The sequence below is a fragment of the Crocodylus siamensis genome, chromosome 5 (assembly GCF_052110815.1).
Source record: "Crocodylus siamensis isolate JL-2025a chromosome 5, ASM5211081v1, whole genome shotgun sequence".
NCBI lineage: Eukaryota > Metazoa > Chordata > Crocodylia > Crocodylidae > Crocodylus > Crocodylus siamensis.
Window position 1 is genome coordinate 78437572 of NC_143399.1, and position 12557 is coordinate 78450128.

The 12557-nt window shown below is 50.6% G+C and overlaps 1 protein-coding gene across 3 annotated transcripts in view; it reads left to right on the forward strand.

The window, feature by feature from the left end:
- LOC149864324 (activin receptor type-1-like) overlaps positions 1-12557 on the forward strand; it is an 80009-nt gene that overhangs the window by 4819 nt on the left and 62633 nt on the right. Inside the window, exon 1 of one of the 3 annotated variants that reach the window (XM_090049314.1) lies at positions 1010-1097. The exons of 1 other annotated variant lie outside the window; for it this stretch is intronic. In XM_090049314.1, the coding sequence (XP_089905440.1) occupies positions 1046-1097 (52 nt within the window). In that variant the 5' untranslated portion in view covers positions 1010-1045. Of the gene's footprint in view, positions 1-1009; positions 1098-1149; positions 1297-12557 lie in introns of those variants that run through there. One more of the 3 variants, XM_090049315.1, reaches the window with a different exon arrangement.

A 12557-nucleotide genomic window follows, 5' to 3' on the forward strand; every position in this document is an offset into this window, starting at 1 on the left:
CCCCACATGGGTTGAATTCAGGTCTCTTTAGTCCCAGATTTTCTGGGTGGGGGAGGGCAACAGAACGACTCCTTACCCTACAAGACTTGCAGCATGTGTAATGGCTCTGAAGTTCTTTTGGTTGCTGTATGTTAAGAAGGGAGCAGTAGTTCCTTCCTCTGCCTGGCTCAGTGTTAATTTATGCATGCCTAATAACTTCAGTAAAGGTCATAAAATTATGTACGACTTCAACAAAATAACAGATTTTGCCTTGATCTCCTGGTGCAATGAGTCTAATTTTTTTTTCTAATTGAGTATAAACGTTTGGGGTGTTGTGTGTGGTTTGTTTGTGTGGTTGTGTGTGGTTTTGTTGTTGTTGGTTTTTTGTTTGTTTGGTTTTTTTTTTTTACACATCTTTGCTTTTATAAGTTAAGATAAAAAAAGAACAGCTCATACATTTCCTTCTGCTACTGCTAAATATTGTTAATGCGTTTGACCTGAGCCATTAGGCAAAGTTTGGGGTCTAGAAAGTTGCTTTTGTCAAAAGGAGAAACTGAATTGCGGAGTGCAGGGTTGCATTTCGTGAAATCCTGTCTGTTTATAGAGAATAATCCGAAGTCTGGTTTCCCTGAACATAACCGCAAGCGCGCGGCGGGAGACAGCTTCTTTGCTCGTGGCTATAAGACTTTTTCAGGCCAGCATTTTACCCAGAAGAGCTCTCTCAGGTTTCTTCCCCTTCACCTCAGGGTCAGATTACCAAGGCTTCTTTGGCTCGGTCTGGCCTTTACTTCTCCCCTCTGTGCGCCTGGACTCCCTAGCGGCCGGTCCGTCGGGCTAAGGCTTTAGTAACGCAGCTCTCCCTGCAGCCCCCGCAGCTCGGGCTCGCGCCACCCCGCCCCGCAGTCTGACTGCGGCCTCCGCCCTGCGCCATGAGGGCGGGGCGGGCGAGGCGGCGCAGCCAATGGGGAGGCCGGAAGAGCGGCAAGCGCCCGGCCGTGCCTGGAGGGGGCGGGGCCGCGGCTGGGGCTGGGGCCGGGCGGCGTGCTGGGCCAGACAGCTGCGGAGCATGGCGCGGGCGGTCCCCGGGCGGGCTTGGCCGTGGCTGTGGCCGGCGGCGGGTGAGTGCGGACGTCCTCACACCCCTCCCCCCAACTGCCGGGACCCTGCCAAACCGGGGGCTGGCCCCGCCTTCGCGCACGTGCCGGGGGCGGGGCCCAGCGTGGGCCGGTCCGTGCGCAGCTCCCGCCTCAGGACCGGGCCGGGGTCAGACTTAAGGCCCGCGGGCGGGACCAGGGCCGCGTCCCATGGGGCTCCCAGGTGGGTCGGCCTATCCAGCACCCAGCGGGTTAACGCCGTCCTGCCCAGCCCCTCTCTTCCTGCTGCTGAGCGCATGGCTTCTTTCCCTGCTGGAGGCCGAGTTGGGCGGCAGCCGGGCCTGAGCGGTGCCAGCACCACGATCCTTTGGTGCTGGCCGGGTGGCCCCGGGAGCCCTGGCAGGGAGTTTGGCTCTGGCAGAGGGTATGGCCTACTCACTGACTTCAGTGTAACACCCTGGGCTAGTCTATTCGTCCAAGTTTAGAAGTGGCAAAGCTGCAACTGGGTGCCATTCCAGGTGTGGTGAGGGTGCTCTGACATGCTGTAATTACATTGCATGGAAAATGCATTCATTGTATTTTTTTACATTCATTGTATTCATGCATGAAAATACATTCATTGAGTCTGCTGGAGCATGATAATTGCCATGCTCCAGCAGACCCCAGTGTCTCATATCCATGGGTGGTGGGTGCACTTTGACTAAAGCTCACCAAACTCCGAGAGGTGCTGTAATTGAGGTGTCTCGTGACAGCGTCCCCATGCTTTAAAATGGTGGCAGGGGCATTTTAACTAAACCTTGTTGAATAAGCTTTAGTTAAAAACCCTGACCACCACTTTTAAGCATGGGGATGCTGATATATGAGATGCCCTGGGCACTTCAATTAGAGCAGCTCCTGGAACTCAGTAAGCTTTAGTTTAATTAAAGCACCCCTGCCCACTCCTGAGGCATGTGTATAAATGCCCATTGTTTCCATAGGCACACAGGCATGTGGAGTCAACCTTTTAACTAGCCAAACTGGGGAGGAGGGGAACAAAAGTACTTGGGCACTTTTTGCTCTCTCTTCCAGAAACAGCTGAGAAACTGTAGGTAGACAGGCTGTTTTGCTGATGGGCTGACAGTACCTCTGCCATTTCCCCATGTTGTGGCCCTAAGTTTAAATTGAATTTTTCAGAGGGCTTGAGCTTATATCTGCTCATCTGGGTAGAAATAGCTTCCATTGATTTGGATAGTGTTAGATTGAGCCTATGAAGGCTATCTGTATACTCTAAGGTTGCAACCAGACGAGTGCAGATGTTTGGCTCCCCAAGGAACACCCTGCCACACACCTGATGTGTAGCATGTTACCCTGGGTGAGGTAGGGGAGATAGGAGTCAGCAGCTGTGCTGGCCTCAGCAGCCTTACCTGGGGGCTGGGGAAGCTGCAACTAGTTGTGTCACTCCTGTAGCTGGGAGCCTGCTGGCAGCCAGTGTGGCTCTGGCTGGCCAAGCTCCGGTTTTGAGTGGTGTGAGCTGTTTCCTGTGTGCTGCTCCACTTTTTTTCTGTGCAGGGTTTTTTGTTTTTTGTTTTTTTTGATCCCAGGAACTCCCAGGGTCACCCCCCCTCCCCTTCACGCTGCATGGTAACAGCATGGGAAACACCTGAATGTGCAGTGTGTGGCACCTGCAGCCAATAGGTGTGCAGCGCCACAGACTGCATGGCTACACTCATCTGGACACAGCCTAAGAGTGTAGCTTGTAGCTGTGTTGGTCTAAGGACATAGGCAAATGAGGTTCTTTGGGTAAATCTGATATCTTTTATTAGACCAACTTAGTTGGAAAAAAGATGCTTCCTCAGCCTGATGCAGAGTATTTAAACCCAAAATCTTGCGAAGAAGAATTTTCCCAACTATTTGAGTTGGTCTAATAAAAGATATCAGATTTACCCAAAGAACTTTGTCTGCCTAAGAGTGTAGTCTTTTGTTTGACTACAACTTTGAAAAGGTGGTGCTGAATCTTACTTGAATGAAATTTGTTTCTTTCAGTGTTAAGCTGTTGTTTGAATATAGATATAGATAGATATATAAGAAAATATATATAATTTTGTACTTGTGATATATCAGATGTTGACAGAGAGAGTGAAGGTTCTTTAGTAAATAAATGGTAGCATGGAATGGGCATATTTATTTGTGGGTTTGTGATCTTTTAAATACTGATTTTTTTTTTATTTTTTTTTTCCCATTTTAAAATGTTCAAGGGCTTTTGTTCTTTTAAGAGAATTGTGTTTCTAATTAATAGAAACACACAGGTAGCTTTTGTCAGTCATGGGAGGGGCCTGCAGGTACTTTGGAAGGTTGTTTTGAATTCTAATTCAATCTTGATAGACTGGAGACCTGGGAACTAGACAACAGAGTGAAGTTCAACCAGGACAAAGGCTAGGTGTTATACCTGGACAAGAAAAACTGAAAGTACAAATGCAGGAAGGGAGATAATTGGCTGAGCCATAGCATCACTCAGATGAATCGGGTTTTGGCAGAACACAGACCTAGCAGGAGCCAGCAGTGTGATTTAAATCACTGAGCAAGAATCACGGTTCTGAGCTGCATTAACAAGGGGATAGGCTGTAGGAGGTGATAGTGTCACTCTGTGGTGTTTAGGCCTCAGATGGTTTACTGTATGCAGTTTTAGACTGTTCAATGTAAGGAGTTTATGGAGAAACTAGAGGAACAAGTGACAAAGATGATAAAGGAAGGGCTTGGAACCCAAGTGATATAAGAAAAGGTTGAGAGAACAGTGTATGTTTAATTTGGAGAAATGGAGATTAAGGGAACATCATAACAGCTTTCAAATATTGGAAAGGGTGCCATAAAGAAGTGGGAGAACAACTGTTCTCTATTACCATGGAGAGTCAGTCATGAAGCAGCATGTTTAAACTACAGCAAAACAGTTTTAGTTCAAATCTTAGGAAAAGCTCCTTTACTTTTAGTAAAATAGGACAGTGGGATAGGCTACCCAAGGAAGTTGTAGGACTTCCTTCAGTGGAGGTTGTCAGAGGACAAGCACATCCTGAACTGATGATGAGCACAAGAAATACCCAGGTAAGAGACCTGGATAGTCCTGGGTTTAGGGGGGGCGGCGGTGCATATACCTTCAGGAGGCCTTAAATGATTATACACTAATGCTCGTAGTATGGGGAACAAGCAGGAGGAATTGCCCTCCTGCTAGCTAAAACAAACCCAGACGTAGTTGGACTCACCGAAACATGGGATCCAATGCACGACTGAGCGGTGAACATCGAGGGCTATAGGCTATACAGGAGAGAGAGAGAGCGCCACACCCCCAGCCTTTCCTTCCTGTTCTATATCAAAGAACAATTCCCATCCTCAGAGAACAGCACTGGGTCAGAGGAGGGGCAGACTGAAGTGCTCTGAGTCAGAATACAAGGGGGTCGGGGGGGAAAGGGACTTAACAGTGGGGGTCTACTACAGACCACCCAACCAGGGAGAAGAGCTAGACCAGGAATTTTGAGGTCAGCTTGCGGAGGCAGTGAAGTCAAAGGTTGTGGTCATCATGGGTGACGTAAACTATCCAGACATTTGCTGGGAAGAGCAGTCAGCCAGGTCTGACCGCTCACATAGGTTCCTAGCCATGTTACAGGACCTCCATCTAACCCAGGAGGTGCACAGTCCCACCAGGGGAAATGCCTTGTTAGACCTGGTCCTGGCCACAAGCGACAACCTGGTGAGGGGACTGTGGGTGCTCGATCACCTCGGCAATAGCAATCATCACCTCCTATTGGAATTCACCATCCAGTGCAGGGTGACGAGGGCCTGCAGCAAGGCAGCAGCTCTGGTCTTCAGGAGGGTGATTTTTTTTTTCATTGAATTAAGGAGACTAGTCGGGGCAGCACTGAGGTCCCAGCGGGGTGGGGAGTTGGGAGTCCAAGAAGAGTGGTTGTTCCTGGAGGAGACGATCCTCCAAGCCCAAAGGGTAGCAATCCCAACATGGCTCAAAGGGGGCAAGAGTGCTCAAAAGCCCCCATGGCTCACCAAAAGCATCCAGGAATGTCTCAAACCTAAGGAGGCATACACTCAGTAGAAGGGAAGGGCCATCACCAGGGAGAACTATACCTCCGTTGCTCTGGATTGTAGGGGGACTGTTAGAAGGGCAAGGTGGAGATGGAACTCTGACTAACAACCTGGATCAAGGATAACAAGAAATCCTCTTTAAAATACATACAGAGTAAAAAGAAGCTTCCGGGTAATGTGGGGCCTCTGCAGGACACGCTTGAAAATCTGGTGGTCTCACTGGGCGACAAAGCTAACCCATTTAACAATCTCTTTGCCTCCATTTTTCTGAACAGGGACCATATCATCCCCCCGACCAGGATCCCAGACAGACCCAAGGGAGGCACAGCCAGGCCCAGGATCAGAGGACCTAGTCAGGGAACTTCTGGTGGGACTGGACATGTTCAAATCAGTAGGTCCTAGCAATCTCCACCCCAGAGTGCTGAGGGAATTAGCAGAGGTTATTGTGGGACCCCTTGCACAGCTTTATGAGTACTCGTGGTGCTCTGGCGAGGTGCCAGAGGACTGGAAAAGGGCCGATGTGGTCCCCATTTTCAGAAAAGGGAGGAAGGAGGACCCAGGAAATTACAGGCCTGTTACTCTTACCTTGTCCTGGGGAAGCTCTTTGAGAAAATCATCCAGGTGCACATCTGCAAGGGGCAAGCAGGGGAGATTATGCTTAGGGGCAACCAACACGGGTTCATTAGAGGCAGGTCTTGTCAGACCAACCTGGTGGCGTTCTATGACCAGGTTACAAAATCTTTGGATGCAGGTGTCGCCGTGGACGTAGTCTTTCTGGATTTTAGGAAGGCCTTTGACACTGTCTCTCACCCCATTCTCATTAAAAAATTAGGAGATTGGTGTCAGTGCCTACACAGTCAGATGGGTCGTCAATTGGCTGGAGGGCTGCACCCAGATAGTGATGGTGAATGGGTCATTTTTTTGCCCTGGAGGGATGTGGGCAGTGGGTTCCCCCAGGGCTCGGTCCTCGGGCCTGCACTGTTCAACATCTTCATCAGTGACTTGGACGAGGGGGTAAAAAGCACCTTGTTCAATTTGCAGATGACACTAAGATGTGGGGAGAAGTGGGCATGCTAAAAGGGAGGGACAGGCTGCAATTGGATCTGGACAGGTTACAGGGCTGGGCAGATGAGAATAAGATGGGATTCAGTACTGACAAGTGCAGGGTGTTACAGCTAGGGAGAAAGAACCAGCAGCATGCCTACAGGCTGGGGAACTCCCTTCTCGTCAGCATAGAGGCAGAAAAGGATCTTGGAATCATTATAGGCTCCAAGATGAACACGGGCTGTCAGTGTGGGATGCAGCCAGGAAGGCCAACTGTACCTTGTCATGCATCCACCGATGCATTACGAGCAGGTCCAAGGAGATGATCCTCCCCCTTTGTATGACGCTGGTCAGGCCAGAGTTGGAGTACTGCATCCAGTTCTTGGCACTGCACTTCAGGTGGGATGTGGACAACATCAAGAGGATCCGGAAAACGGCCACTCACATGATCGGGGGCAGCAGGGCAGACCCTCTGAGCAGAGGCTATGGGACCTGAACCTATTCAGCCTCTATAAGAGAAGGCTGAGGGGGGATCTAGTGGCCTGTTAGAAACTAGTCGGGGGGGACCAGCAGGCACTGAGGGAGTCCCTGTTCCCCCGAGCACTCCCAGGAGTGACCAGAAATAACGGTCACAAGCTGGCAGAGGGTAGATTCAGGCTAGATATCTGGAGGGGCTACTTCATGGTCAGGGTGGCTAGGATCTGGAACCAACTTCCAAGAGAAGTGGTGCTGGCTTCTACCCTGGGGGTCTTTAAAAGGAGGCTGGATGAACATCTTGTCAGGGTCACTTGACCCTAGTACTTTTTCCTGCCATGGCAGGGGGTCAAACTTAATGATTTGCTTAGGTCCCTTCCGACCCTATCAACTATGAAACTTTTGCAGAGCAGTGATTCTCACTCAGGATGCTCTTGCAAGCAAGTGGGATGGGATGGGTTGGCAGCAAGTGGCAGGGGCAAGTGGTAAGGGGTGGGGATCAGGCCATGTGCCCTCCTGTTGCTGCTTTCTCTGCCACAGTTGTGTGCAGGATGAATTTAAGATGACCCTTTAGAAATTAGTCTCCATTCATGGAAAACTATAACCAATTTACAATTTTCCATGCATAGAATCTAATTATTCAGGGGATCAACCTAAATTCAAAGTCATCTTGGATTTAAGTAAATATGGTAAACTGTATTTTAGAGCTAATGTTGTTTAATTTTTTATGTGCTTGTTTGGAGTTCCTTGGATACAAGATGTCACTTTTGTGGCCTTTAAAGATCCATTTCTATCAAAAAAACAAGAATTTTGCAGTGAATGTGGACACTGTCCTTCATAGCATGTCTCTATTTGAATGGCCTCAGTATTCAGTCAGGCAGCACCAAATGGGTTTGTTGTGTCTGAATCGTAGCAGTTGGGTATGACAAGTTTCCAGACCCTAGTGAATAAGTGATTTTCTACAGTGAGAGAATAACTAGTGTAGATGTGTTACCTCTGCAGCTTGGGAAGTGGGCGTGAGTCTCACAGATTTCTAGGAAAGGGGCCTTTGACATCTTGAAGTTCTGCCACTGTTGGTAATCACAGTTTTGCAGTTATCCAGCAGCATCTGTCAATGCACTTCACTAAGTGAAGAGAAGTCCGAGGATATGTGCCTTTCTAGTTTCAGTCATCTTATTCTGAAGTGCCTGCATTGCCTTGGCTCCAAAGCAGTGATTCTCAACCAGGTTCCCATGACAGTGCCGGAGCAGAGCCATAATCTGTAGGCTGAGTCTTTGGTTTGGTGTATGCTGCACTTTTGCCAACACAAACTGTGTTTGTTGCTGTGGGCTTGCACGTGTTTGCATGCAATCTGATGTGAGCTGACAAAGCCCAGTCTCTGATGTCTCCTTATATGAGACAAACCTTTGGCTGGTATACAGTTGCTAGCAGAACACCAATGTGGATGAGCTCCAGCATCATAGCAATGTTGTCAGCTGTCTTGGGCTCCTACTCCTGGAGCCCAGTGTTTTCTGTTGGTGTATGTAGTCTTTTGCAGTGAGGCTACAACACAGGCAAAAAAAAAGGATGAGTGAGCTGTAGTGACATAGTAATGTCAGCAGCTGTAAATCAACAAATTCTGGCAACTGAACTTTCTCATATGGATGAGACTTGCATACTAAAACAGAAAGAACATGTTACCTGGGCCATTAGTAGCCTCCCTCCTGAATTTGCCCCAGGGTGAGTAAATTTTATATAATAAATGTGACGTCAGCTACTTATCTAGTACTTGTTTTAAAAATTGAAAAATCTTAAGAGTTTTTCAGTTTTGAAAGAGTGTGCACAAGGCCCACTCTACAGATATAGAGACTCATGAGCGCACACAAAATTATGCTAGGGGTGCACTGATAAAGATTTTTGGGGCCGATTACTGATAGCTTGTTTTTGAGGAGGCATATTGGCCAGTACTGATATGATTTCCAATACCAGCCTGGCCCCTTGAAGAGCTGCGTGCAGCTGGTAAGCTTGCCATGCTGGAAGGGGGGGGGCACAGATCAAGGCCCCTGCAGTGAGGGAGGAGTGGGGCTGGGGCAGGGGCTGAGGCAACTCTGCTCTGCTCTGCTCTGCTCTGCTCAGCTGGGCTGGGATGGGCATGGAACTGAGCTGTGGCTTGTCCAGAAGGCACAGGGGGGTGGCAAGGTGGCTCTGGCCACTGTTCCTGCAGATCGTCCAGGAGGGCATGGGGGTGGGGGGCGTGTGCCCCCAGCTCTGCATGGGGTGGACTGGGGCTGGGGCTGTGCCAAGCTCTTCCTGGTTGGGTGGGGCTGTGGCTGGGGGCAGCGTAGGGATTGGGGGACCAATTTTGGGGTGCCTGCAGGCCCCTCCCAGTGCCACAGCGCAGCCCTGCCCCACTGGAAAGACCTGACCCTGCCCCGCCCCACCCCACTCAAATCCAGGGGCATACCCCCTTGCCATATCCTCAAGGAGGAGCAGCAGTGGGAGCCTCTGGGTGAGCGAGCGCTGGATAACCAGCTCCTGGATGAGCGGTGTGTAGCAGTGGGAGCTGCCCCCCCCGTGCCCCCTGATGAGCCACAGCTCTGTCCCATGCTTGTCCTGCCCCAGCTGGACAGCACTTGCCTCAGCCCCAGCCCCACTCCTCCCTCACTGTGGGGAGCCTTGATCTGCCCCCTCCACACCCCTCCCCTCTTTTCCTTCTATCACAATAGACTTATCAGCTTCATGCAGCCCTCCAAGCTTCCAGGCTGGGCTTCTCACCGCCTACGTGCTGCGCTGCAGCTGGGTGCATGCATGGGCCATTTATTGGCCAAATTATCAGTCGTATCAAGCCGATCTTTTTCGATGCAGACAACTTTCTTTATATCAGTGCTGATCTGATATCAGACTGTGTATCAGTGCACCTCTGTTAAATACTAATACTCCTTTCACTAAACAGTTTTTAAGACGTATGTTTGAACAAGAGAACCAGGTCAGACAGATGATTCAGAATGAAATATCCTTCTAAATATGGTAGAGGAGTGTTCCGTTTTTTGAGGTTTATAAGTGTAAATGTTGTGGAGAAATATATTACAGGAATACTCAGAATGTCTTACATCAGAGGTAGACAAACTTTTTAGGCTGTGGGCCGGAACGATGCACACTGGGTAGGAGGTGGGTGTGTACTAGGATCCTGTTGCTACCACCACTTGTCTCTGGTGGCAGGAGGGGAGAATTTGTAGATGACATTTTTCCCTGCAGTGGCTGGATCTGGGCCATAAGCTGTCCGTTGCTGAGATCTGCTTTAGATTCTTTTTGAATATTTTTCTGTGGTAGCTAGAACATAGGGGTTCCTAAACAATTGCTCTTTACTTTTTTTTAACATCATTATCACTAAAAAGGAAGTGAACTGAAGATTCAGCATTTTTTTAAATGTTGGAAATATTTTATGTGAGGGAAAACTCAATAACCTCAATACGCTGCACTGACTTAAGAACTAAACAGTGTTTTGCACTCATTTTATATAAATATTTTTTGTTTGATTGTTTTTTTTTTGTTTTTCCTGGGGGTCTTGTCTTGTTGGATTGGGTGTCTATCTATACTGCATATCCTCTATAACTATAGCTACACGGGCAGACCTCCAGTGCAGATGTGGCATATGCCAAAAGAGAGAATTTTTTGAATGAGAGAGAGAGAACTTGGACCATTTGAGAAAGTGAGGTAAGCCACTAGAGCAGTGTGGGCAAAACATGGCCTGTGGACCAGAAGGACTGTCTGGCCTGTGGCAGGTCCCTTATAGTTCGTAGTTTCATAGTAGCTAGAGTCGGAAGGGACCTAGGAAGATCATCTAGTCCGACCCCCTGCCTTGGCAGGAAAGAGCACCGGGGTCAGATGACCCCGGCAAGGTGCTCATCTAACTTCCTTTTAAAAATCCCCAGGCTAGGAGCCTGCACCACTTCCCCTGGAAGCCGGTTCCAGGCCCTAGCCACCCTGACTGTGAAGTAGCACCTCCTAATATCTAATCTAAACCTACCCTCCGCCAGCTTGTGACCGTTATTCCTGGTCACTCCTGGCAGCGCACGGGGGAACAGGGACTCCCCCAATACCTGCTGATCCCCCCTGACCAGTTTGTAGCAGGCCACAAGGTCCCCCCTTAACCTTCTCTTGTGGAGGCTAAACAGGTTCAGGTCCCGTAGCCTCTCCTCATAAGGCTTGCCCTGCTGACCCCTGATCATACGAGTGGCCCTCCTCTGGACTCTTTCCATATCGTCCACGTCCCTCTTGAAGTGTGGCGCCCAGAACTGGACGCAGTACTCCAGCTGCGGCCTGACCAGTGCCGCATAGAGGGGGAGGATCACCTCCCTGGACCTGCTCGAGATGCATCTGTGGATGCATGACAGGGTACGGTTGGCCTTCTTGACTGCCTCCCCACACTGCCGGCCCATGTTCATCGTGGAGTCAATGACGACTCCAAGATCCTTTTCCATCTCCGTGCTGGCAAGGGGGGAGTTCCCCAACCTGTAAGTGTGGTGCCGGTTCTTCCTCCCCATGTGCAACACCTTGCACTTATCAGTGTTAAACCCCATCCTATTCTCATCCGCCCACCGTTGCAACTTGTCAAGGTCAGCTTGTAGCCTGTTGCACCCTTCTAGTGCACCCACATCCCCCCACATCTTAGTGTCATCAGCAAACTTGAACAGGGTGCTTTCTACCCCGTCATCCAAGTCACTGATGAAGATGTTGAACAGTGCGGGCCCGAGGACCGAGCCCTGCGGAACCCCACTGCCCACATCCTTCCAGGTCGAGAAGAACCCATCCACTACCACCCTCTGGGTGCGGCCCTCTAGCCATTTGGCTACCCATTTGACCGTGTGGGCATCGACACCACAGTCTCCCAGCTTTTTGATGAGGACAGGGTGAGAGACAGTGTCGAAAGCCTTCCGGAAATCCAGAAAGACTACATCCACAGCAACCCCTGCGTCTAATGATTTGGTGACCTGATCGTAAAAGGCCACCAGGTTGGTCTGACAAGACCTGCCACTGATGAACCCATGTTGGTTGCATGTTGGTTGCCTTGGTCCCTCCTGGGCCAGTCACTGTTGGCCCATGGCACATCCTGCTGCCCCTTGATGCACAACAGGGCTGGGGCGGCTCCACAGCCGGACTCCTATTTCCCAGCAGCCTTGGCAGGTGTGGCTCCTTCCGGGTGACATCACCAGCCCCACAGAGGCTGGCCAGGACCTGTGCAGTGGGGACCCGGGCTGAATGCACAGCACTGGCTCACCCTGCGTGGAGGATTGAGATCCTTACAGCACCAGCTATGGACCTGCATGCCTCGGCCATGATAAGCAGCAGCTGGCAGGCAGAAGCTGCTGCTGGGTGCAGGAAAAAAGCAGGATCTGGCGACAGGTGCAGGTGCAGCCGCCTCTCACTTGCTGCTGCCAGGCCCTTCTTGGTGCCCAGAGCCTATACCAAGGCTGCCCTGTATCTCCTCCCCACTGCCACCACTGCCCACCATGTGCAGGAGCCCTGGGCAGCCAAGAAGCAGTGCTGGTGGTGGTGGTGGCAGCAGGGAGGATCATCAGGTCCGCCCTGGCATAGGCTCTGAGAGACTGCAGTGAGAAGGGCCCAATAGTAGTGAGGGGGAGACGGCCACACCTGCTGCAAGATCCCACTTTTTTTCTTGTGCCCGGCATCAGCTTTTGTTTGACTGCTGCTGCTGCTCATCATGGCTGGGGTGGGTGGGTCCAGAGCAGGTGCTGCAGGGACCCCAGTCCCTTACTGGGGCCAGGGTTGTGGCTGAGGCAGTGTGCTCAGCCCAGGGCTGGGCAGAAGCTGCTGCTGGGTACCAGGAAAAAGCAGGACCTGGCAGTGGCTGCAGCCACCTCCCCCTTGCTGCTGCTAGGGCCTTCTCGCTGCTGCTGCCCA